The sequence below is a fragment of the Vicugna pacos genome, chromosome 19 (assembly GCF_048564905.1).
Source record: "Vicugna pacos chromosome 19, VicPac4, whole genome shotgun sequence".
NCBI classification, from domain to species: domain Eukaryota; kingdom Metazoa; phylum Chordata; class Mammalia; order Artiodactyla; family Camelidae; genus Vicugna; species Vicugna pacos.
Window position 1 is genome coordinate 46843397 of NC_133005.1, and position 25522 is coordinate 46868918.

General features: G+C 57.7%; 1 protein-coding gene across 1 annotated transcript in view; it reads left to right on the forward strand.

The window, feature by feature from the left end:
* MYT1 (myelin transcription factor 1) overlaps positions 1 to 21244 on the forward strand; it is a 57717-nt gene extending 36473 nt beyond the window's left edge. The window contains exons 10-23 of the mRNA XM_031687590.2: positions 317 to 430; positions 3363 to 3577; positions 4933 to 5057; positions 5580 to 5840; positions 8564 to 8718; positions 9596 to 9658; positions 9772 to 9840; positions 12912 to 12974; positions 13314 to 13397; positions 16670 to 16891; positions 17877 to 17968; positions 18560 to 18663; positions 20633 to 20776; positions 21104 to 21244. Coding sequence (XP_031543450.1) covers positions 317 to 430; positions 3363 to 3577; positions 4933 to 5057; positions 5580 to 5840; positions 8564 to 8718; positions 9596 to 9658; positions 9772 to 9840; positions 12912 to 12974; positions 13314 to 13397; positions 16670 to 16891; positions 17877 to 17968; positions 18560 to 18663; positions 20633 to 20776; positions 21104 to 21244 — 1852 coding nt within the window. The remainder of the gene's footprint in view (positions 1 to 316; positions 431 to 3362; positions 3578 to 4932; positions 5058 to 5579; positions 5841 to 8563; positions 8719 to 9595; positions 9659 to 9771; positions 9841 to 12911; positions 12975 to 13313; positions 13398 to 16669; positions 16892 to 17876; positions 17969 to 18559; positions 18664 to 20632; positions 20777 to 21103) is intronic.
* The last annotated feature ends 4278 nt before the right edge of the window (positions 21245 to 25522 follow it).

The following is a 25522-nucleotide window of genomic DNA, read 5'->3' on the forward strand; positions in this document are numbered from 1 at the left end:
CCTGTCTTGCAGGGTCAGCAACCAGTTCACAGCCATGGGGCCCGGGGCCTCCCCAGGTTGGCTGAGCAGATCTGGTTGGTGGTGAGGGGAGCGGAGGGAGGCGAGAGGCAGGTTCCTCGTCCAGACCCACCCCCAGGATGTGCCTTTGCCCAGAGGTTGCAAGACCTTTAGGGTGCATTTTGTCTTTGCGTCATTGGCTTAGAATTTCTGAAAACAGAAGCCAACTGAGCTGCTGGTACCCTGAGGGCTCGAGGACAGAACTGGGGGAACCCCTGCCTGGAGGAAGGGCTCAGCTGTCCTCCTGTCCTTTCTCTAGTTTGTCTGGGTGTCCCATTGCTGCTGCAGAAAAATTAGCCAAATCTCACGAGAAGCAACAACCACAGACGGGAGACCCTTCCAAGAGCAGTTCCAATTCAGATCGGATCCTCAGGTGAGTAAAACGAGCCACAGACCGGAAGGGGTGTTACTGGGCCCAAGTTCTAATGTCCGACGCGCGTTGAGGCCAAACAAACCAAAACCAGAGCCAGAGTTTGGAGCACAGAGAGGTTTATTGCAGGCCCAAACGAAGAGAACAGGCGGCTTGTGCTCCAAAGACCCGAACTTCCCAATGGCTTTCAGGCGAGGGCTTCCAAAGACAGTGTGAGGGGAGGGTGGTGGGATGCATGATCAGCTGTGGTCGGTTGGCTGTGAGGTAACAGTGTGCTGTTTCAGGAGTCTCAGCCTTCTAGTTCCAGCCAGTCTGAGGTCTAGTGCCTATGGTCAGCATCCTCCCCTGGGTGAGGGTTCTTAGTCTCTGCAGAACGACTCAAAGATATGGGTCAGATTGTTACCCATGGCCCTTCAGGAGGAACTGGGAGTCCTGGGACTCTACTGTCCAGATCATTAACTGCTTGCACCTGCTCTTTGAAACTCCGGGAAAGCCTAGGACACTTGAAGACAAGAAACAGGGGACGTGGAGGGTTTTTCGTAACAGGAAGGACCCGTAGGGTCCTGCTTGGTGTCAGGGGCTGCCTCCTGAAGTGTCCACAGGGCTGCGTGTGCACATGTGCATGTGAGTGTCCCTGCTTGTGTTGTGTGTGTGCTCGTGCCCTGAGTTGCCCTGGAGGCTCCCAGGGCAGAGCTGGAGGGTGGTTTCGGGGCACACAGGACAGAGTCTTGTGTCCACTGCATTGTCCAGTGCCTCTGCCCCTGTCTTTCTCTCCCCGAGGGTGTCTGATCTCATTGCTTTGGACTGCTCAGGGATATTTGCGGAGATGCTGGCCCAGTTTGGAGAGAGCAGGCTGCGTCAGCTGAGGGTCACCACCGTCCAGGGAGCCCTGGGAGCCACTCCTCCCTGGCTGTCCTGCCTCCACCTCCCTTACCCCAAGGATGGACCCTGAACTCAGGAGAGGAGCCAGTGTAGACGGTGCTCTCCAGAGTGCTGCCCCCTTGTGGCCCCTGAGGTGCTGAGACAGCAGTGGGCAAGTGTGTGTGCGCGTGTGCAAGTGTTTAGGTGCATGTCCATGTATGTGAGTGTGTGTGCAAGCACGCATGCCTGTGTGTGAATCTGTATATGTGTGCGTAGACCATTAAGAAAGAATCTGCTTAGTGTGACCTCCAGCCAAGTGACCCTGTGAGTGCCACAAATAAGGCCAGAGGCTCAGGAACCACCTCCAACCCCGTCACCGGCCTGTCCCTTTCTGGGCACAACCTCAGCCAGAGAAGCTGGGACGCCCACTTGGCCTGCTCTGAGTTCCGCGAGAGGGGTCTCTGGGTAGGGCAGGGGCTTCACCCTCCCACCTGGGCGGGCGAGCTCTTGCAGGCTGGTCCGTGGGCGCCTTCAGTCCTGCGCTCGAGTTGGCTTATTTCTACTGGGTAGCTCTCGTGATGACTGGAAGCAGCACCTTTCCTCCAAGTTATTACTGGTCCTTCCAGCTTCTTGTCAATTTTCTTGCCTTGATCCAAGTTACTGATAAAATGTCAAACCACAGGCAGGTAAGGCTTGGTGAGGCCAGGGTGGAGGCCAAACAGGTTCCAAACATGGAGATTGTGCCTCGGGAGTTCCACTTCAGTCTGTTTGCCAGTACAAGTGGGACAGCAGTGTTATCGACTTCAGAAGTTTGTCATGAGGTGTGAATGAGGCAGTGGCATTATTGCCTCCTGGACCCTCAGCGAGGAGCCCGGGGTGGTAGCAACTGGGGCCCGGATGCAGGAGCCTTCCATTCGGGCTCTGTCTGGTCCATGGGGCCGTGTTTCTGAGTGTTGCATCCTGGGGTGTGGAGAGAGTCTTCAAAAAGCTTTGCTGGCATCACAGACAGTAAGTCTGTGCTGCTGGCTGAAGCCACCAAAATGTGGTCCTGATGTTAAGTTTAGGATTTGCTTCCCCCGGGGTCCCTGGTGCTCTCCAGCATCTTCTTCAGATGCTGCTGGCCGGTGCGGAGAGTCCTCAGCCCTTCTGCTCATACTCTGGTGGTGCTGGTTTCCCAAGGCCTTCAGAGCTGGCCTTACCGTGGCTACAGCATCTTCCTGTCACCAGTCCCCAATTTCCAGGCCACATTCAGGTCTTCAGTGCCCAGCACCTGGGGTCCTACACTGGCCCCTTCTGGGTTCCACTGACCCACCCTTTCCAGATGAAGTCACCACCTGGCTCTCCAGGCCCCTCCTCTCTTTTCCTTCTCTCTGAGCGGACGATATACAAGCCCCTTCCTCCATGGAAAGCACAGAAGCCCATGGCCTTGCTGCGGCGCTGGCCTTCCTGCCCCGGCTCCTGTGCTGTCTGGGACACTGTCTTCATGGTGTCTCCTGCTCATTTAAAACTCTGAACATTTCCAAGTGCTTTGGTGACAATGAACTGAGTGCTTATGGCGGTCCTTTCCGGCCTGTCCTTCACCCTTGCAGCAGCCCCCTCCAGGGGCATCTCAACCAACTTCAAGCAGGAGGCAGGGGAGGACAAGGTCCCCCTGTGAAGGGCTGAGTGGCCTGCCTCTGGGTGCCCTGCTCCCTCCGCCCTGGGGAGCTGCAGAGCTCTGCCTTGGCCCCCGCCCAGCAGTGCTCCTGTGGGGCTCCCTGCCAGGGACTCGTGCTTGTTGTCACTGAGCTGCTTGAGACCTGCTCTCCGACTTCCCTCCTCCAGCTGACGCTGTGCTCAAGGGGACATAACGCTTGTTTCTCCAAGTGTCCCAGTGCTTCCTCCCTGCTGGCAACCCTTCCTGCAGAGCAGACCCAGACACCCTTTGGGGGTGGACATGAGGAGGGGCTCCCTGGGTCTCTGTCCACGCTGGGCTCTGAGGGGTGGCTTGTCCAGGCTGTGGGATGGGGCCCTGGGGGTGGGTAGTGCAAGGCCACTGGAGCCTGTCCTCACAGGTCTCTGCCCTGCACCCCAGGCCCATGTGCTTCGTGAAGCAGCTTGAGGTCCCTCCATATGGAAGCTATCGGCCCAGCGTGGCCCCTGCCACACCCAGGGCCAACCTGGCCAAGGAGCTGGAGAAGTTCTCCAAGGTCACCTTCGACTACGCAAGTTTTGATGCTCAGGTTTTTGGCAAGCGCATGCTTGCCCCAAAGATTCAGACCAGCGAAACCTCACCTAAAGCCTTTAAATGTAAGTTGGGGAAAACTGCTTCTGGGAGGTGTAGGGTCTGAGGGGCAGTGGAGGAGGAGCCCCACCCCCCAACCAGGAGCATGTAGGAATCTCCACCCTGGGGGTACCAATGGGATGGGACTGTAGCCCAGGCCCTAACGTCCCTGGCATCCGTCGTGGGAGCTTTCTCAGGGTCTGTGTCTCACCGACATTGCCGCCTCCATGTCCACCATCAAACTTGATTTATCTCCTCACTATACGTGAAACAAAACCCAGGTCCATTATGGTGTCGTGTCCAAAGGCTTAAGAACAGCTTCCTTGACCTGGCTCACTGGGGGAGAGTGCCCTCTTCTGGCCCCCCTTCCCAGCCAGTTTACTCAGCTCAAGGGGTGGGGTCTGGGGAGGGTCAGACAACTGCTGTGCTGAGCTGGGTACCTGACAGGCCCTTCCTACGTGGGGACCATCTTGCTGGATACAGTGTGCTATTTGTGATTTTAGCAACAAAGTTTCTGGGTGCTTACACTAACAAAATTCATTCCTAAAAACCTTTGAGAACAAGCACCCCATCCGTTTTTTGTCACTTATTGTACTAATTTGTGGGTTGCGAGCCCGTTAACCCTGGAAATGCACCTGGAATGTGAAATGGAAAAGCACCCCTGGTGACCATGAGATTGGAACTGGCATCTCCTGGTGGATGCCCAAATCGTTAATAATAGAAACTGATTGAAACGATCGCTGGCTGGAGTGGGAGCATCTCATCAACCTGTTAGGACTGGGGGCTTCATGCCTTCACCAAGTTGCCCACTTACACTGGAGCAAGAAGTCAGACCTGAGAGTGATCTGATCTCTGCAGCACAATTACTAGAAAAGAGAACATATTATGCCTTCTTTTGTCATGGTTACTTGAACAATAATGCTCCTTATTAAAGCTGTGACTGCTGGGGGGGACACCAGAGTCATCCGTCTGAGATACTGTGACAAAACTTTCCTCCTTGAGTGGCATTCCAAGTACTCATCCTGTCTGCACACTCCTGCAGTCTCTCAGTAAGCACTCACTGGTAGATAACTTGCTTTCCATGAACTATCAGGGGCGCTAGGAAGTCTTTGGAGGGTTTTGCCCTTTCTTCCCAAATGTTGGTCAAGCCAGAAATGGCCTTCTCCATGCCTGATGAGAGCAGGGGGTTGAGGGGCGTGTGGGCACCCCTTCATGAGGCTGTGCTCTGTGTGCTTCTAGCCCCCCAGGCCCCCACGTGTCTGCATGGCTGCCTCCTATTCAAGTCATTTGTCAGCCTGGTGTTGTTCCCTTTTTGCAGCCAAGTCTTTCCCAAAGGCCCCTTCCCCCAGGCACAGCCCCTGCGCCTCATCCTCTTCTGCAGGCTTCGACTACACGCACGACGCAGAGGCTGCCCACATGGCTGCCACCGCCATCCTGAACCTCTCCACGCGCTGCTGGGAAATGCCTGAGAACCTCAGCACAAAGCCGCAGGACCTGCCCAGCAAGGTTGGTGCGACCCCTGCGAGGAGCCCTTCTCAGGCAGAGGAAGGGTGGGATTTGCAGTCAGGACCCCACGCCAGCAGTGTGAAGAGTGCTCAGCATGCCCGGTGTCTGGTATTCCTCTTCCTCGTCTCCCTCCTGGCGTCGCCCCGCTGACCAAAGACACTGACCAGAGACGTTGGATGGGCACCCCCCGAGCTCTGTGTGCTCTGTGTGCTGGGGGTGCCAAGCGGCTGTACACTCGTGTGTTCTCAACTGTCCCCCGAGTCTGAGGGTCCTGCACACCTTCTTGTGACCACACGAATGGCCTTCTCTTCTCCAGGGTCTGGTTATAGCATTGGGAAACTCGAGGGAGTGAGTCGAGTCTAGTCTGTGCGAGTTTCAGGCCTCTCTCTTCTCAGAGACTCTTCTGTTCTTGTTTGGTTCTGCTTCCTTTGGAGGGAGACACTGTTCTGGCTTCTGAAAGCCAAGGAGTGGTATTCAGCATGGGAGGGTGGGCTCTGCCACAGATCTCGCCTTTCAACGCAGGCTGTGGACATCGAGGTGGATGAGAACGGAACCCTGGACTTGAGCATGCACAAGCACCGCAAGCGGGAAAACGCCTTCCCTGGCGGTGGTGGCAGCCCCGGCGTGAAGTCACCAGAGGCCTCCCAGCGCCAGAGCAGCACCAGCGCCCCCAGCAGCTCCATCACCTCCCCCCCATCCAGCCACGCCTCCCGCCAGGACGAGTGGGACCGGCCTCTGGACTACACGAAGCCCAGCCGCCAGCGAGAGGAGGAGCCTGAGGAGGTGGGTGCTGGGGTCCAAGCTAGCAGATGAGCGGGTGATGCAGGTTGGCCTGCTGGCCTGAGGGCTGGTGTAAATGTGGTCGCTCCTCCAGGCAGAGTCTCCCCAGGTCCTGTCCCTGCAGCCCTGAGCAGCCAGGACTCACGCCACCCTCCTGGGGCGGTTTTCACCGCTGGGCCTTGCCCCCTCCGAGAGAGGTGGTCTTCTCACCTCTGCAGACTTGGTGGTCAGCACCAGCACAGGCTCTCTGGGGGCACGCAGAGCAGAAGGGCTTTTACTCAAATCCCATGAGGGAGGGTTTGGGAATGGTTCTGAATTCCTTGGTTTTGTGGGCCTGCCTGCAGCTTGCCGTCCAGATCAGGAATACACCGTACTCTGGCAGCAGCCCCTTCACACCGTCCTCAGGATACTCCAGGCCACCTGGCTCCTTGGACAGATGCAGGAGGAAACTCCTGGCCTCAGGAGCCCCTGGGTGGCCAGCAGCCTGAGTCCCAAGAGGGCAACTACGTAGTGGAGAGCAACAGGCCAGGCCCTGGAGCCTGGGGGCAGTGGGCCCTTCCTTCCCAGTCCCTCCACCCGCTGTGGATGCGGGCTGTTGAGGGCTTTCCCCCCGGGGAGGGGAGCCTCCTGAACAAGACAGGCCAGCTCTGAGGACCGCACGGCTCCAGGCAGCTTCCACACAGTTTGGGCAGGTCTGTGGGTGCCCTACCCACCTGCCGCACCCTGCCAGCCCACACCCCCAGGAGGGGTGGCAGGTCCCTGTGGAGGAAGGCAGGACCCTGTGGCCCAGGGGGGCGGGGCGGGGCAGGTCCCTGTGAAGGAGGAGGTGGGCGGTGTGAGGATTCCTCCCTGAGAACTTGGCACCTCCACAGTTCTGTCTGGGTCAGCCAGGTTACCTCTGTCTACTGGCTTCGCATTCACCCCCACTTTACAGAGGGCAGACTGGGCCCCGGGTGAGGTCATGGCTCAGTCACATGGCTGCAGCCTCAGAAGAGGGGCACCTGTCAGAGTGAGCCCGCAGCGGAGGGCAGCCGGCCGCAGGTGTCTCCTGGGGCTGGCAGGACGCTATCTCCCTGGTTGGTAGGAGTCCGGTCTGGGGCCTGGTGGGACTCTCCTGTTCAGGGCCACCAGGGCAGGGTCCCCAGATCTGCTCTTATCCTTGTTCCATTCCTGCCCTGTGACCTTACCCCTCCTCGGCCCCTCCATTGGCTACATCCCTTTCCCTGTCCCTTTCCTTGACTCCCAGCGCAGGCTGGTCTCTCTTGGCACTTTGTATCCGCCCCCTGGCCCCCCACCCTTGTCCATTCACAGGCCCTCTGAGCATCCTTGTCCCCTCCCAGGACTGTCACGACTATCTGTGGGGTGGTCCCCGGCCATGGAAGCCCACCCCTCTGTCCCATGGTCGACATTCTGCTTTCCAGCAGGAAGCCCCAGCCCATCCCCAGACCCGTCCTCTCCTCCAGCTCCTTCTCCTGGGTACAGGTGCTCACGTCCTGTTGGATCACACCCAGAAATGCCTCCTGGATCAGGCCTTCCCATTGCCTCTGCCACGACCCTGGACTCTTGACTCAGACTCTCCTAGCCCTGCTCGAGGCTCCCTGACCCATCCCGGGCAAAGCTGCTGCCCTGGCTCTTTTGCCTCACCTCTCACCTGACTCTGGCAGCAGCCCCCCTCACTGCTCCCCAAACACCCTAGGACCCTGAGTCCACGGGCCTCTGGGACGTGCCCCTCCCCCCCCCATTTATCCTGAAGACTCAGCTTAAGTTGAGGAGTGTCCTCCGTCTCGCTCAGGCGAAGGAGTCCCTTTCCCTGGGCCACGTTCAGTGACAGTCACGGTACAATATCAGCAAGATGCTCTGGTTTATTGAGACCCTCATGGTGCTTCAGGGCCTCCCCTCACCCCATCCCCTGATGTCCTGGGAGGGGCTGCTGTTACCTCAAGTTTGAAAGTGAGGGAGGTTGGACGGCTTGCCTAGACACAGCGAGCACCAGCACTTGGGTTTGAACCGTGAGCCGCCACAGGGGGCTGGCTGCCTGTTACAGGCTGACCTGCAGGGCTGGCGCTGACCTCCCCACCTCTGAGGACTCCCCATCCTTGCCCCTGGACGGAGGGACTATCCTTGATCCCTCTGTGTCCAGAGCACCTGCCCTTGGATGGCGATTGAACACCTCCAGATCCCACATTTGAGGTCAAAGTGCTTATTAAGTGCCTGATGCAGTCAGGTCATCATGCTGGGTGGGGGCCAAAGGGCCAGGTGGCCCCAAGGTCACTGTGATTAGTTTGATCATACTTTGTGCCTTGCGCCAACCCCTCATCGTTGCATTTCAGGAAACCCCGTACTTGGGCCCCCTGTCTACTGAGGGCCTCCCGGGCCCTGGAGGGGCTGAACTCTGTGTACACATTTGTGTTTAGAAGGTGGCCCAGGGCGGTCAGTTGGAGGTGACCTCATGCCCGTGGATCAGGGGCAGCCGCCCGGGCAGCACCCAGGCCTCCTGGTTCCTGAGGCCGCTCAGGAGCCGCGGCTGAGGTGGGGGTACTCCGGCTGCTCAGGGCACTGCTTCCTGTGTCTGGGGGTGGGTAATTCTTCCCCTCCTTGTCCAGAGGATGGGAGCCTCCAGAAAATGCTCTGTGGACGCTGTTCTGAAGGGTCCCTCTCCCTCCGCCCCGGGCCGGGCGCCCGGCCCCGCCAGCTGGTTAAAACGTCTCCCTGCTGGTTTTTTGCAGTCAGAGCCAGCAGCCCATTCTTTTGCTTCTTCTGAAGCAGATGACCAGGAAGTGTCGGAAGAGACTTTTGAGGAGCGGAAGTACCCTGGGGAGGTCACCCTGACCAACTTTAAGCTGAAGTTTCTCTCCAAGGACATAAAGAAGGAGCTGCTCACGTAAGTCCCCACCTTGGCTGACAGGACTCCGTGGGGAACCTCCATGGCCTGGACAGGAGAGCGTCCCGGTGGGAGCCGGAATGACCGGGCCCTCCCCCTCCCGGCCCAGCTCTGCCCTTCCTCCTGGCCTGACCACCTTGGAGGGCAGAGGCTGGGCATCCTCCACTGGGACTGTCCTGAGCCAGAATGGGTGAAGGGTTTCCTGTCAGCTCTGCCCCATGCTGGGCTCTAGCACGCTCCTTTAGGGTGCTGGACAATGAGGACGAGACCCCGTTCCGACCCGCAGAGCCCAGGCCCGAGGTGTGCTCTGCCTTAGGACTGAGTGCCCTGGGTTTAACCAGATGTCCCCGGAGAGTGGGGAGGTGGCTGGTAGTGTCCGCCATCCCGTAGCCTCTGGTCAGTCCCCACTGAGAACGGCCTCTCCCAGGGGACTGAGAGAGGCCACATCTGGCACCCGCACCTCAGGTGATCCAGCCCTCACCTACGCTCAGACTTTGATCCTGGGGTTCTCACCCTGAACCTCACCAGATTCCTCCGGCCCCGTAGCTGGCCTCCCCAGAATGGCCGATTCAGTCTCAGGTCTGGGGCCTTGTTCTCAGGGCAGGCCTTGCCACCTCAGGAAGGGGCTCCCTGCACACGTGTGCCTGTGCAGCACGTGCGCTTCAGAGGCACCCTGACTTCAAGCTGAGCATGAATTTGGTTCCCTTTTCCTTCTGAGTTAAGTTGTGCGGGAGAAATTTGCAGTTGGAGAGGTCAGGGCTGTCCTCTGAGGTGAGCCAGGAGCAGGGCCAGCCCCCTCCCCGCATGGGCTCAGCCGGGGGCAGGCCTGGCTGGTGTGCCTTGCTTTCTGTCTTGACGGTCTCTTTCCTTTGTCCAGCTGTCCCACCCCCGGCTGTGACGGCAGTGGCCACATCACCGGGAACTATGCCTCCCACCGCAGGTTCGTGCCCCGCTTAGGTCTGGCCTGGCCTGGGTGCTGCGTGGTGGGTCTTCCTCCTCTCCACCTCTGCTCCCCCTCTTTGCTCACCCCATATCCCATCTCTTCTCTTTCAGCCTCTCTGGTTGCCCTCTTGCTGACAAGAGCCTCAGAAACCTCATGGCTGCCCATTCTGCTGACCTCAAGTATGTCTGCCCTCCTGGCCTCCCACCTCTTGGGCGGCTTCCTTGCTCTGCTCTCTCCTTGCATGAGGTGCCAGCCAAAATCAGCCTTCTCCAGGGCTCCAGCACCAGGTGGCCCCAGCCAGAGGCACGGGGCCAGGGGGCAGAGAGGCAGGGCCGTGGAGGGGCTGATTCTACTTGGCTGGGGCTTCCGCCACTGCTGCCTGTGCCCCTGCTCTGAGTTCTGCTTCTGCCTGCTCCCTTGGGAGGCTCGCCTGCTGCCCTTGGCCCTGCCAGCCTCTCTGAGGGCCGAGGTGGGGTAGGACTTGCCTCTGGCTCCTGGTAGCCCAGCCTGTCCTCTCCTTCTCCTGAGGACCCCGACGGGGCTGTCTGGGCCTGCTTTCCTCGCTGCCCTTGAGGTGTGAGAGAAGCCGAGACTTGACCTTGGCTTGCAAGTCTCCCCAAGGCTCCGAGGGCTGCAGGCTGTGCAGCTATTGCTCAGTGGACGGGTGCCGATGGTGGCAGAGAAAACTCTTGCCTTCTCCTGCAGCCCCTTCATCTCCTTCTGTCGTGGCCCCTGGTGCCTTCCCAGACACGCCTCTCCCCCATGCTCACCCGCTCTTTTTCCTGAGCTCCACTCTCTGCTTCTGCTCCTCCCACACCTAACACACGGGCAGGGCAGCCCTGCGGCACCGGCTGTCCTGCTCGACTGTCCTGCCCAGATGAGGTGCAAGCACCTGAAGGCCTCCGAGCTCTCAGGGTCCTCCTGGGGCTGGAGTTGGGGGCTGAGATTGCCTTTGGTTTTGGTGCCCTCAGCTGAGCTGTGACATCACAGCTGGTGTGACCCTGAGCCATGCAGCACTGGTCCTGGGCTCCCAGGCTGGACGGAGGCTGTGGAGGGAGGTCCCACCCCTCTCCCAGGTTTTCCTCCCTCCCTGGGGCCCTGAATCCAGGCCGCTTTCTCTGGCGCACTCTGTTCAAGGGCCAGAGAGGGGCCGGGGCTCTGGCGCCTCTGAGACGAGGAGCCATTGCTGCTGAGGCTCCCGGGGACCCAAGCTGACCGAGAAACAGGGCAGGAAGCGCCAGGTCTCTCAGTGAGTCCCGGGATTGCCAGCCTCGTCTTCGTGGCTCTGGGGAGGGCTGCCTGGTCCGAGCAGTCAGAGAAGCGTGTCATGGCCCATTTTACCAAGGAGGCCTTCCGTTCCCGCAGACAAGGCTGGGCAGGACTCACGACTCGAAGCATCTTTCCGGGAATTAACGGTTTTGACACAAGCATATGCTGGGGCTCAGCTCCCCTGGCAGCCTCCCAGGTGTACCCATCATCCTCTGTGCCCAGCTGCAGGGGTCCAGTGAGACCTCCCCCAGCCTCCTCTTCTCTCCTTCCTTCCTCCCTTCTTTTACCATCTCATGTCCTTTCTCCTGTTTTCTTTTCTAGTTCTACTTGCTTGTCTAATGGATCAGTTTTCATGACTTTCCAGTTTGAGGGCTGGTTGGTTTTAGAGGCCTGGACGCAACCACATGCACTTAGTAGCCCTTTATTCCCACAAAGCTGACGGTCAGGGCTGCCAAAAGGAAAATGAGGACTTAGTCTGGGTCCAGAAATGTGGCCAACTGGGAGGGTTGGCACCCTTGTAGGACAAAGGGCCTGTGAAGAACTGTAACCCAAATCTTGATTCGCAGTAAGCAACAGAGTCTTCCTTGTGTGAAAACACATCATTCCCCAACTCCCTCCAAAGCTCTTCTCTCCCCCAGGGGTCTTTCCGCAAGTGCGGACACGGCCTGGCTCCAGCCTGTCCTGGTGTACCGCCACTCTTTCTACCGCCCAGTCCAGGGGCGTCGCACCCTCATCAGCCTTGGGGCAGCGTTGAGTGAAGATGACTTGTCCACAGAGGGGCAGAGACGCCTGTGCCAGGCCTTGCAAATGAGTCTTTTTTGGTGCCCCCTCCCCACCTGGGTGCAGTGACAATCTCAGATGATGTGTTTTCTGTGTTTTAATCAAGTCCCCGTCGCGGGGATTTGGAGTGCAGCCACATGCCCTGCAAGGGAGCGAGCGGGGACCTCTGCACGGGCTGGGGGACAGCCCCCCACGGGACAGGGGCGGGGCTGAGGCAGGGCCTGGTGAGCGCCAAGCCGTGTGCTGTCCCCTCGACATGAATCCTTCTCTTGCCCGGACGACTCATTCAGAACAGGTGGTGGGAGGGCTCCTGAACCTGGCCCCATGGGTCCCTGGGACCGTAAGAGTGGCCAATATTGCCAGCGCCCAGTGTGGACACCTGCTTCTCTAGCCATATGAGCACCATTCTTTCTTGGACGTGACTCTTGGGGAAAAAACATCACATCAGGCTGCAGGAGGAGTATGGGATGGGCCCACCTTCCTGGAGCAGCACTGTTCCCCGCCCCCGCTGTGCGTCTGGCCTTCCAGAGAGGGACTTACACATTTTCCCTCAGTGGACATTCAGGGAAAAATAAGTTAAGGAAAGCCGTGCTGGTGTATTAAAATGAAGTTTTTACCTTCTACAGTGATTTGTTCATCAAACACCTTGGGTGTACAAAGCTGGGCTTTCGTGTTTTGCGTCCCCCTCCCTGCCCTCGGCCAGTGCCAGCGACCCCTCCAAAGCTCCTGTCTGAGCGATCTCTGCACTCACTAAGTGGGAATCACACCTGGTGTGGCCAGTGCTGTGGATGGCACGTCTCAGGGGTTCGGTGGATTCAGCCACAAACCTCCCTGAGAATGGGTCCTCTTTCTCCAGCAGCATTGAGGAAGGACGTCTTAGGTGCTAGGCGGCCCATCCTGAGTGGCCGTGTGAAGGCCCATACAATTTCTGAGCCTTCCAGTCCAGCCTGGCCCTCTGCAGGGGCCCGTCGCCCTGCACTGGAGACGTGCTTCCGTCTCTGCCCTCCCGGGCCCCTTGGGGAGACTGGGTGGCCAAGTCTTGCGGCCTGGAGGTCATGGCAGCAGGCCGGCAGGGTGTACATGACCTTTTGTGAGACCTTAGTGCTGGCTGGTGGGTGGGCCCATGTGGGGCTGAGTGCAGAGTTGTCTTCTGTGGCCGTGACTTCACTGGCTCTTGTCCCAGCTCCACTGTCCTCCGCAGGTGCCCCACGCCCGGCTGCGATGGCTCTGGCCACATAACGGGGAACTACGCTTCGCACCGGAGGTGAGCCTGCCACGCCCTGGATGCCAGACTGGTGCGGGCGGGGGTGGTCTCTTCCTCAAAGTGCAGGACTCCAAGTGAGACACTAATGTTGCTGCATCAAGAACCCATTTCATGTCTTTAATCTGAATTGCTGATGCTCCCAGAGCCTGGACAGCTGGCCTTACAGCCAGATCTGGGGCTCGTGGTGATGCCTCCTGCGGTGGCCCTGCTGCCTCCTGCGGTGGCCCTGCTGCCGGGCAGGGTGCTCCCCAGCGGAAGTCTCCCCAGAGATTGTGGGGCTGGTGTGAGATACTGCTGTTCTGGGACAACTGTGGCATTTTTTTCCTCTTTCAAAACCAGCCTGTCAGGCTGCCCCCGTGCCAAGAAGAGTGGAGCCAAGGCGACGCCTGCAAAGGACGACAAGGAGGACCCTGAGCTAATGAAGTGAGTCTAGGTCCTGCCGGCCACTTCATGGTGGTGCAGAGTTGGGGTTTTCCTGCATTTGTAATTTTAAAAGCCCCTTCTGGATTCCCTTTGCAGTAATATAGCTGATCAGTGACAGTGCCCATTTTGGGGCACAGACGTGCTCGTGCTATGCACGTGGACTCCTATGAGGGCACACACATGCACTGGCTCCTGTCTGGGCTTCCCAGGTCTGGGCTGTTTGACAGGGCTGGGAGAGGCAAAGCACCCTGCTGCCTGGGCACCTAGGGTACCTGGTGTAGGCCTCAGGGTGTGGGTGGCCCCCCAGGTCACGCAGGAGCTTTGCAATCTGCATGTCCGGTGGGAAAGGTCAGTGCAGGAGTCAAGGAGGAGAGGAGGTCAGAAAGCGGTGAGTCTTTGAACTGTCTGTGTGTCTGCATGCTGCCTCATCTTTGAAGGGAGCTGATGTGTTGCAAGCTGGTCTTTCCAGAGGGGAACTTGCCCCCGAACTCCCCACCTGCAGGTGTGGGCAAGGCCATGCCACAGGTGCGAACGGGGTGACCCACCATCCGGTTTGCCCAGGACTCTCAGAGCTGACGTGGGCAGAGCAGGCAGTGGGTCCTCCGGCAGCTGAGGAGTGGCAGGGGTGGCGCTGGCCCTGGGGGCCCCAAGGCCTCGGGGCTGGCTTGGCTGGGTCAGGGCCCGCAGGTCCACAGGAAGCAGATCTGCCCTGAGTTACCTGCGGGCCACAAACACCTGGATGCTCACCCCACATCTGGCCCAAGATTCGGTTGCTCCTCTTTGGACCTCACCCCAGCTGCCCCAGAGCATCTGTTCAGCCACAGAGGAGGGGCCTCACTGACCTTCAGAGGGGACGGCCCACCAGCTGCTTGGTGTAATAAGGCTGCGGCTTGTTTATTTAATTTATACAATAAAACTGTAACAAGTACTGAATCAGAAATGCAAAACACATGGTTGCTGGTACTGCGAATGCTGCCCACTAAATGGGAGGGCGGTAAAGGAGTATTTTTCCTTCTGAGGATCCAGGAATTTGCCTGTGATCACACGAATGCAGTGCTGTTACGGATTTAGCAAGGATCCTGCTGAAAGGGATTGGAAGTGAATTGTGCTGCATTTGCAAATGGTTCAAATCAAGATCAGCATTTTTCAAGTTAACTGGGAAAAATGATTTTCCTCTTCCTAATGTGCTGTCAACTTTGCCTTTAAAAAAGCAAGATTTCTGCAGCCAAGTGGAGAATGTGACTGTCAGAAGCAGTTCAGCATTTACAGGATGGGTGAAGTTTCCAGTGGCTCCATGGCCAGGAGAGGAGGCTGCCCAATTGCTGCCTCCATTTTATGGGGCTTCCTACAGCCATAAACCTAATCTGTGTTTATAATTGACTACTGTCTTTAAACAAGTGCAGACCACAGCAGACACTTTAATAGGTGCTTCAGGTCCTGCTGCGGACAGGATGTCGTTAGCATGCACGAGCTGTGATTTTGGAGGGGTTGGTGGAGGAAGAGCTCCCTTTTACGCCGTCTTGTGTCTGCACCATTTAAGATTGAGCCAGGTCAGCATTTTGTGGTAAATCCTTTTGGCCACCACCAAATAACTGACCATGAGAGTCAATGGAGGTTCCAGAGCTTAATGTGCATTGTCTGTGGGAGGCCCCCAGCTGTCCCTGGCCATGCTGACACCTGACCGCGCAGAGATATGCCTCTGACCTGGGGCCCTGGGTTCACCTGGGAGCGTAGTAGCCGCCCGACTTGGGTCCCCACACACGTCTTAACGTGAGGCCACCTGACAGCTCTGAAGACTTGGACCTACCTGGGGTCCAAGTGGAGTAAAAGAGAGAGAGGCCGTTCCTGCCCACACACCTGAAACATCGTGGATGCAGTTCCCGGGAGACAGAAGCAGCCCCTCCTGAGGTGGAGGGCCAGGGCTTTGCAAAGAAACTGAAGAAAGTGGGAAGAAAGAATTTAGATTCACCTGCGTTGTAAATGAGATGCTGCCTCTCAATTTGGCCTTTTGATCTTGTGATGTCAGGCCTCACAGGCACCTCAGAGTGCCAGTCCCAGGGTTTCCCTGAGACCCCACAGTTGGGAATTGTCCAGGTTTGGGGGAATGGACACAGAATGGACCCTCCCCACAGCCACTGCAGGGCCTCAGCAGTGACACTGCTCTGGACTGGCGTCTAAGGTGACCGGGGGCTGGCTCAGTGGACACCCTGACATCTGGGGCCCACCTGGATGGGATGAGTGCCCAGGGGCCCACGAGGACAGTCCTGGCAGAGGAGCCTGGAAATGTGTCCGCAGCGGCCACCTCTGAGATGAGGCCAGAGTGCAGGGGCCCCCAGGCCACATGGCCTGTTCCCCAACTCTGCTGCCCTTCTGAGGGCTTCCTGCCTCTGACTTCTCTGTACCCCAGGGACCTCTCTGTAAACGGGTCCTGTGAGTTTGCTGGGTCTGTGGCATGTGGAAAGTGGGTGACAAGCAGCCTGGTTTATTGGAAGAAGGAGACGGAACCAGCAGGTGGAGGGGCTCATCCTCTGGCTGTGAGGATAGACCCCCAGAGCCCTCTCCTCGTCCTGTTCTCTGACTGCATGGATTCCAGCGGCGGCACGAGGGGCTCACATCACCTCACCTGCTCCTGGGGCGCTTGTTGCCTCTGCAAAGGATTTACTTCCTTTCCTCGAGCAACCCGAACAGAGGAAATGCTGCTCCAGGGGCCTTGGACAGGAGTTGCCAGGGGCAGTCGGAGCTCTGTGGACAACCGACCTTCCAGCCAGGATACACGTTCCAGATGCAGTCAAGTTGGGACATCATGGGCATCATGCCACGGCCAGCCTCACTCTGGGATGCTGTGGGGTGATGGGGACCCTGCTGTCCCCAAGCTGCCTGTGACCCCCAGGTCCCCTAGGCCCCGTGCTCAGTGCAAGCTCCCAGCAAGTGGCCTCTGGGGTAATACAGAAGCGATGCTGGCAGCAAGGTCTAGGTGTGGACCTAGAGGCCACCAAGAGCCAGCCCCAGGCCCCAGGGGTCACCGTTGCAGGGGGTGGGGAGAGAGGGTGGCTGCTGGCCTTCTTGCTGTGCAGTGGACACGAAGCCAAGACTAGAGGGGAACCACGATCCCTGCTGCCCTCACCTCTGGTCGGGAAGGCCCAGGTTCTCCTCCAACACTAGGAGATTAGCCAGGAGCTCCCGGAGTGTCTCAGGGTCTGGCTTGGGAGGGTCTCTGGGCTTCTCCTCCCACCTCCGGCACCTTGTGCTCACCTCTGAACTCTTGTGCCCAGGTGCCCAGTTCCAGGCTGTGTGGGGCTTGGCCACATCAGCGGCAAATACGCCTCTCACAGGAGTGCGTCGGGCTGCCCCCTGGCTGCCCGGAGGCAGAAAGAGGGCTCCCTCAATGGCTCGTCCTTCTCCTGGAAGTCTCTGAAGAATGAGGGGCCCACATGCCCCACTCCAGGCTGCGATGGCTCTGGCCACGCCAATGGGAGCTTCCTCACCCACCGGAGGTAACTACCCTCTCCGCCATCCACGAGGGACCCCAACTTTGGGCTGGGGCAGGGCTCCCAGGGAGGGAAACTGAGGTCAGGTGTGAACCGTAGTTTCTCGAGGGAAAAGGAAGACCCAGTTGGTAGCCAACTGGAGGAAGCCATAGAGAGTCTGTGGGACCACCTGAAGGCTATGGGACTTGCCAGTGCAGGTGTCTCCTGTCCTCAGACCCCTTCTACATCCCTCTGGCAAGAGCGAGGCCAGCAGGCTGCCTCCTGAAAAGCATTGTCACAGCTCACGCCCTGCCCCTCCCGCTGGAACCTCCTCTTTGAAGTTTGGGCCTAGGCCTCTGCCTGCTTTACAAGGGCCCCCTCCTGCCCAGGCAGTGGGCCTGCCCCTGACACCGCCCCGGTCCTCTTCCTCTCTGTGCCAGGAAGCCAGGGTGAACGGAGTCACCACCTGGTCCCATCAGGAGCCTCATTTTTCTATTTTATTTTTTTGCTGTTGTTTCTCCATCTACACGATTAATTAGCTCATTCATTCCATAAACCAATACAGATAGTTCATCAAAGACCAGTCTCTGGAGGTAGTCTCTGGAGAACAAGACTGGCCACCAGCCCTCCTGGAGTTGATTTGGGCGGAGCGGCAGGGGAGCCAGACTGCAAACAACAGATACACTTAATACAAGTTTGGTGAAGGATGGTTGCACCGGGGAATGTAGTGGCAGGGAGTGGGTGAGGAGGTCCTTTCAGAGGAGGCGAGGCACCGTCTGGGGGATGAGCCATCGAAGTGACGTCTAAGAGCAGTGGCCTGAGCTGAGAATGGTCTGGGCTTATGGAGGGGTGAGGAGGATGGAGGGCTGGAGCTGGGGAGAGAGGGGCACAGTTCCAAACAGGACCCTACCTGGCTGCCAGCTAAACCTAGTTCTCACTGTTACATGTGACCTCAGATGGCCTCTGGTGCATGACCTCGAGCTGGCTTTTGATGTGTGACCTTTGCTTCCAGCTTGTCTGGCTGCCCTAGAGCGACCTTTGCTGGAAAAAAGGGAAAACTCTCAGGGGACGAGGTTCTCAGCCCAAAATTCAAGACAAGTGATGGTAAGGCTGCCATCTTGCCTGTGATCTTTGCAACCTGATTGAGTGAGCAGTACCAGTGGGCGGGGGTAGGTGGCTAAGCCCCACGTGGAAAGAGTCTTGGTGAAGGCTGAGTCCTCGAGCTGAGCCAGTGGCTCTTCTGACCTGGGCTCAGAGCTTCTGGTTGCCTTGTGCCCGAGAGTGGCCGTGACTGCTCTGACCTGGGTGTTGGTGAGTGTTGGCACCAGAGAGCCCTGCCAGCAGCACTGGAAACCGTGTTCTCAAGATGTATGGATTTGCAAACCCGCTTAGGCTCAATGAAGAGGGAAGCTGAGGAAATTCAGCCTCATCTGGAAAAACTTCCATTTTTATCTTAGCAATTAATATCTGCCAAAGAAGTGTGTCTTCTCCCACGTAAGACCCAGGGCCAGGAGGCAAACAGCTGACACATGGCCAGTAGTCCCCAAGGCCGACTTTCCCATCATGGAATGTGGGACACCAGCTGGGTGTCTCTGCTTGGACGGGGTCCCTAGTTGCATCTGGAGGGCAGGCCTCCACTGCACCCACTTGCGGGCTGGGGCTTGGCCAAGCCACGACCCGGTCTCTCTCGGGCAGTGCTGGAGACCGATGAGGAGATCAAGCAGCTGAACCAGGAGATCCGTGACCTGAACGAGTCCAACTCGGAGATGGAGGCAGCCATGGTGCAGCTGCAGTCCCAGGTCAGTGCTGCCACCTTCCCCTCCCCACCCCAAGGAAGTCCCTCCTGTGCCCGGCTTCCTCTTCCCAGGGTGGGGTGGGGGGGTGCCAAGCCCGCGCCCTGCCCAGTAGTGTCAGGAGTCCTGGGGGTCTGGTGCTGTGGTCCCTCCAGGGCTACTGGTCCTGTCAGTAGAAGCAGAACCAGGTTGTGGGTTCCGAGAGCCTGGCTGGAGCTGGGTTCCACCTGGCACTGCTACACACTGGAGGACTGGTCACCAGTCTGCTCCCGGACGCCCTCACAGGAGGGCGAGAGACAATACCAGGACCTGCCCAGTTCAGTGGTTGTGAGATGAACACAGTGAGTTCAGGCGTCCCAGCCAGAAAGAGCACTGCTGCCAAGTGATGGGGTGACAAACTGCCCTAAGTGTGTGTGTCATGTCTCACTCATTTCCCCAAAATGAATATTTGCAATGAGTAAAAAAACAGTAAAGGTCTTATTTTAAAAAGAAGACCATGTCCCTCCCTTGGCTGCTGAGTGGGGGCTGGAGCGGCCACACGTAGCTGTGTCCCCTATGGCTGGAAAGACAGAGGGATAAAGAGCTGACCTGGCGCCGCAGGGTCAGAGGGCAGAGGGGAGAGTGGGAGGTGTGAGGCACTGGGCCCCGCGTGCTGCTCCTTCCCCATCGGCAGGCTTGCACGCTAACCTCCTATTGGTCATACACTGGCAGAAAAGCAGCATCAGCCTGGAAAGGTCGGGATGGGTTTCATCCCGCCATGCTGCATCTTCCCCGGGGTTTCTGGGCAATGGAGGCAGAGAAGGTGTACAGGGACTGTCTCTGGGCACCGAGACACCTCACGGGCGGCTGTCACCCCCGTCCCTCCCTGCTTCTTTCCTTCTCAAAGTCCAAGGGCCCTCCCAGAGCCAATAGCCTTGGGAAGCACCTCTGATTTCTCTTGGTTTGCCAATGCCTACCTCGTTCATAGACAGACTACTCACTATTCAGCGTCCTTTCGGAAGGACGGAGGGGTCTGGAGTTGAGTGCTCTGCAGAAGGGTTCATACAAAGACAGCGTAGCTCCCCAACCCTACTCAATCCTTTTAAAGCCAAAGGCTGGTCAGTCAGCGATGAAGGAGGGATGCGCCCAGCCACAGGTCACAGAGCTGCAGCCCCCTCGCAGGCGCTCACCACCCGCACCTAAGGGACGGCTCCGTGTACCACACACATTGTGTGCCTGCCTCTGCCTTCAGGTTCCCTCAAGAGGCGGTTGGGCAGGGGCTGCCTCCCAAGCGTGTCTTCTCCAGGCCAGGCCCTGGGCAGCCTTCCCAGCTGCCTTCCCCACTGTGAGCCTCTGCACAGGGTTATGTGGATCCCAAGCCAGCCAGCCCTGCCCACATGTCCTCTGCTATTCTGGTGTGGAGCCCTCAGAGCCCCTGGGAGGAGGAGCTCCTGGGCTTCTGCCTGGGACTCTCTCCTGGCATTCTGCTGGGTCCAGAGGAACAGGGTTTGTGCTGGAAACCCTAGGATGCCCCCAGGGAGCTGGGGAAGCCGTCGGTCAGGCCTGTCCAGCTGCAAGCTGCAGAGAGAGAGGCAGACCTGCTCCACTTGCCTCCACAATGTTTTGGTCTTTCTGGTGCGGGAAACCCCGCAGGCCGGTGGTCACCCTGGGGTGGGTGTGTTCCCATCACAGAAGAGGAGTAGGGAGGACGGCCGGACTGGTGGCACAGCCAAGCGGCACCTCGGTCTGTGCTCCTCTCCACCCCATAGGACCCATGAGGCACAGAAGGCTGTGGCCCTGCAGCCCCTGGCTCAGTCTCTGCATCGCCTCCTCCACTCAGGGCCCAGGCCAGCCCCTCACTTGCAGCAGGACCCCCAGGGGGGCAGGGTCCCTGCCTCCACACCCTCTCACAGAGACGTGAGGTGTGGCCAGCGGCGTGGCTGGCGTGCTCCCAGCAGGGCGTGCCAGGAGGCAGCTGCCTTCTCTGTTTGCGCAGATCTTGTCCATGGAGAAGAGCCTGAAGACCATCGAGGAGGAGAACAGGCTCATTGAGGAGCAGAATGAGGCCCTGTTTCTGGAGCTGTCGGGCCTGAGCCGAGCCCTCATCCGAAGCCTCGCCAACATCCGCCTTCCGCACATGGTGAGCAGCAAGTGGCCCTGTGGGCACCACAGCTGAGCTGGTACCTGCCCCCGGGGCTCCAGGAGGACGAGGAGGGTGGGGCGCTCCCCTGCCTCTGGGGTCCTGGTGGAAGGCCCCGGCCCAGGAGTTCTGCTTGGGCGGGCCACATGGCTGGCCTGTGCCCCTGGGTGTTCCAGCCCGAGGGCCGCCCAGGGGATGCCCGGGCTAGTCTCCGGGGGCGTGGGCATGTGGGTCTGAGGCTCACCCACCGATTTCTATTTCCTTTGCTTCTGAAAACCACACGCCCGCGGCATGGACGGGCCTTGCGAAACTGCTTCTGTTCTCTAGGAGCCAATATGCGAGCAGAATTTTGACGCCTACGTAAGCACCCTTACCGACATGTACTCCAACCAGGAGTGCTACCAGAACCCGGAGAACAAGGACCTCCTGGAGAGCATCAAGCAGGCTGTGAGGGGGATCCAGGTCTAGGCCTCCCTGTTCGGGGAGCCACCATGCTGACCCCGGGGCGCCGGGCACCCACTCAGCTCCACTGTTTACCTCCCTTGCCCGGCCCTCCCGGTGGAGATTTCCAACTTACAGTGACTCCTAGCTGGCAGCCCCGGGCAGCCTCGGTGGCCACCCGGAGGGGCTGGGCCTGGAAAGCCGTATCTTCCTCGATGCGATGCGCTTTGCCAGGCCAGAGCCTGGGCCTCTCCACGCAAGTGCAGGTGCACGAAGGGTTACAAGTGATTTGTTTTTGCTTCTGGAGTCTCCAGTGGAAGCTCATGGACAAGGTTCTCAGGGAAGTTTTGGAGTTCGCAACCACAGTATTGCTTTGTCTGTCGAGGCGGGAGGGCAGCCGTGGGCCGGGGCGGGTCGTGCGTGTGTCATGTCAGCCTGGAGCGTGCCCGTGTGCCTGCTTGGTGCAGCCACTGTGGCAAGTGTGTTTTCTGTTGTCCTTTAATTCAGTTTTATGTTAAGGATGGAAAAAAGCAACGTTCCAGAGGGTAGGTTAGGAATATGCCTGCAGCCCACTGTCAGCTCAAGGAAGCTAACCTGGGACCCTTGAAAGTTCCAACCGGAAGCTCCTCTGTCTGGGTGCTGTGGCCTGAGCCCATACAGACACTGCGGCCTGGGGTCATGCTCCCTCTTGAGGTCTGGGTCAGGGCCGGGGCCTCTGGCTCTGCATGCGCCCGCCCAGACCCAGACCCAGACCCATCACTGCCGCGTGCCCCGGGTCACAGCTGAGCAAGGTCAGGGGGAAATCCCTAATTGGAGACCACCAAGGGCTCTCTTCTTTTTAGATCCATTCAAGATTCAAAAGAAGGTAAATTTTAATTTAATGTGTTAAAAACACGATGTTCTTAACATGTAAATAGAGTCCAAATCAATTGTGACTGCAATTCCAAGTTAGTATTTAAAAGTAGAGAAATTGCACTTCCTGGAAGAAATAAGAAAGTAGTTAGTTTAATTATTCTGTAAATTATTTAATTTTGTCAAAATGTAAGTATTTATATTCACAACCTCTTATGTTAACATTTGCTATTTATTTGACATTTTTATTTATTAATTTTGTACTATTTTACCTAGACCCACACCAGGACGCATGAGAGGAAAATAAATGAAATCAAAGCAAAATTACCCATCGGACTATGAGATAGGCCACAAAAAAGTCTCGCTGTAACTTCTAGTTACAATTTTAATGCAACCAAGTTATTTTTTATATATTTTGTTATTTATTATTTTAATAACGGAATTGTGAAAAAGTATTTTGTAACTGAGGAGGTTTGATAATTTGGGGACACTCTCCCCTGGTCCACTGGAAAGAGGGACTTTCTGGTTTTCTTTGCCCCTTTGGCTCCTTCTGTTCCAGGCATGGACAACAGCAAACAGAATCTGTATTTATTGTTTATTTAAGTGTAGTGCAGATGTGTGTGCCCTGGCGTGTTTCCCGTGTTGCGTCTGTGTGCAGGTTCTCGGTGGCCGAGTCTTGTTGCTGTGGGGGCGCGGGCCCAGGCCGCCTGCCCTCCGGCCCCTTTCCTTCGACAGCTCTGATACTGTGACCCTCCTTCCTCAGGAAACACATGGAACCCACAGCACAGCACTTCTCAGTGTGTTTGCAGGGTGATTTCCTAATAAAAGTCCACTCTGACTGTGAGCGGGAGCTTGTCTGTGGTGAGGACACCGTCTCTGTCCCGATGGCTCTGATGAGTCACCTTCCTGGGGACTGGGTGGTGGGTGGACTCCTCCATCTCAGGCCTCTCCCTGATGCCACATCTCCTCTGTGGAACCCAATCTCCTCCGTGGAACTGCCCTTTCCCCTGAGGTCTAAGTCGCAGACCGGGCATGTTTAAATCAGAGTTTTCCGGGGTCAGAGAGAAGTCTTTCTGCTGGGGTTGTCAGTGTGTGGGGCGTGAAGCGGGGGCTGCCCCAAGTCCTCTCTCCTAGCCACAGGAGGAAGCTACCTGCAGGAGGAGAGTTTGGACAATCTGGAGAGAGGCAGAGCTGAGCAATAGAGAGAGAAAGGTAGAAGTGAGAGGGGGAGGAAGAGAGCGCTCTCCAATGGCCTTTGCAGAGCTCCTGGATTCAGCCGTACCTGAAGGTATCTTACACTTTTGTGTCAGGTAGGGCTTTATCTCTCCCAGGTGAAACTTAGGTTTGGGCTTCTAGTCACTTCAGCCTGAACTGTCAACACACTTTGACTTCCCTGGGAATGCGGCCCTTGAGGCTAACCTGGAGTTTCCATCTGACATGTGAATGAAGGAAAATTCTTAGAAATTCTGGGCCTCATTTCCAGCTGCTATCTGGGTTGTACCCAGTCATGCTGGCACACAAGTGCTGGGATGTGGGCAATACCAACCCTGCAGTGTCCCCTCTGCAAGCTGAGGTGACACCATTCTGGGGAGCCGCTTGAGGCCCCTGCTCTGGCTGCCTGGAGAAGAGGTAGAAGAGGCCAGGGCTGGGAGAGAACAAGATGCTCAGAGTGAATCGCCACATCCGTCTCTGCGTGGGACCTCCTGCCTTCACCCTCTCCTGGGGTCTCTGCCCTGTTTCCTCTGAAGATTCACTTGGCCTCTCGCCCTTTCTGACACCGAAACAGTACATGTTGAGGGAGCCTGGTACACCTGCACCAGCTCAGCCAGAAGCCCCCCTCCCCCCCCAGTGCACGCAGCACGGCGTCAGGACTCATTTTCAAGGCTGCCAGGTAATTCCCAAGAGCAGCCATGCTGAGAGGCACGGATGCCTGGGAAAGTGACGGCTGGTGCAAGTGTGCTTGCCTGGCTGGTCTAAAGAACCACAAGAGTAACATGGGTGGGAAGAGGGCCCTAGAGGTCAGCTTCAAGTGCAGGTGAGTGTGCAGGTGGTGAGGGAACCGAGAGGCTTTGGAAGGTAGGCATGAGGTGGTGCAGGGCCCCCTCCACGGGCCACATCTCAGGGAAGACCTCTGTTCATGGTTGGGGACAGGTGGGCAACGGCCGAGAGAGCTGCCCTGGGAGAGACAGTTCCAACCCAATCCCAGGTTGGCCCTGGGCAGGGCTCCAACCAGGATGGACTCAGCCTTGCCCTTAACAGATGTGTGTGGGCTGCGCTCCCTGTGGAGGGCCATCTGCTGTGGGATTTGGAAGATGTCTCAGGGAGACCATGTTTGGGATGTGGCTGGTGGTCATGGGAGAAGGGACATCCTAGAGTGGACACGCTATGCTGGTGTGAAGGACCTTGATGTTGAAGAACTATGAGCTCTAAGGAGGTTGCTCTGATCTGATAAGAACTTGAGGTTTTCCAGATTCTGTCCTCTGGCTCGAGGATTCTGGGAGGTACAAGGGAGCCTGGCCTCAGAGTTCTGGGTCCTCAGTACCTCCATGAGAAGCTTCCATCTGCCACGACGTCCTGGGCTTTTGAGGGTTTGTCCTCTGTGGGGTCAGCAGACCTGAGCTGGAACTGGCTCTGCATTTACCAGCTGGTGTCTTAGTCATGCTGTGGACGGAGGGACCCCTGCAGCCCCTCTGGCTTCAAGATGACGCGGCGTTACTGTGACGTCAGAAGGCTGCACAGTCCTGCAGTCTGATGATGACACCAGTTGTTTGCCCCCCAGGAGATGCTCCCACGTCCTGCTTGGAGGGTCTTCTTCAGCTGCCAGCCTCCTGGGGTCCAGGGTAGGGGCAGGATCTTGGTGTCATAGGCAGACGCTCTCTTAGGACTTATTTGTGGTTTGGGAACCTCACTGGGTCTTCTCTCCCAGCCTGCAGACCCTTCTTTTACTCTCCAGAGACTAAAACTCAAAGCTTTATCCAGAGGGAGGGGAGTGTTCCCTGGCTCTCAGAGTCAGGACAGGGGTCTTGAGAATCTTCTGACTTCATAGACATACTTTCCACCAGTCATTCTTGATACAGGCCCCCTCTTCTACCTCCAGCAGAACCTGAACTTGCCAGTCCCCGGGGGTTCTGAGGTGCGGACTGCCTCCGTCTGGAGCTTCCCACACTCTGGCTGTAATTCCGGTTTTGGGTCTGCTGAGTCATTCATTGTGTATCTGTGTGTTTTCTGGCTTCTAATCACATTGTTGTCTCTTCCTCCATCTTCCCATCCCTGTCAACTTACACCCTAAAAGCTGTCACTTTAGCCAGGTTTTGAAAGGGCGCCAAGGTAGATGGGTGTTTATACCTGCATGCCTCACCTGGACCCACAGGTAATGACCCCCGGGGATGAGCACCTGACTGTGTGTGGATGCTGCGTCGGTGCCACCCCATGGGTGCAGGAGAAACTAACCAC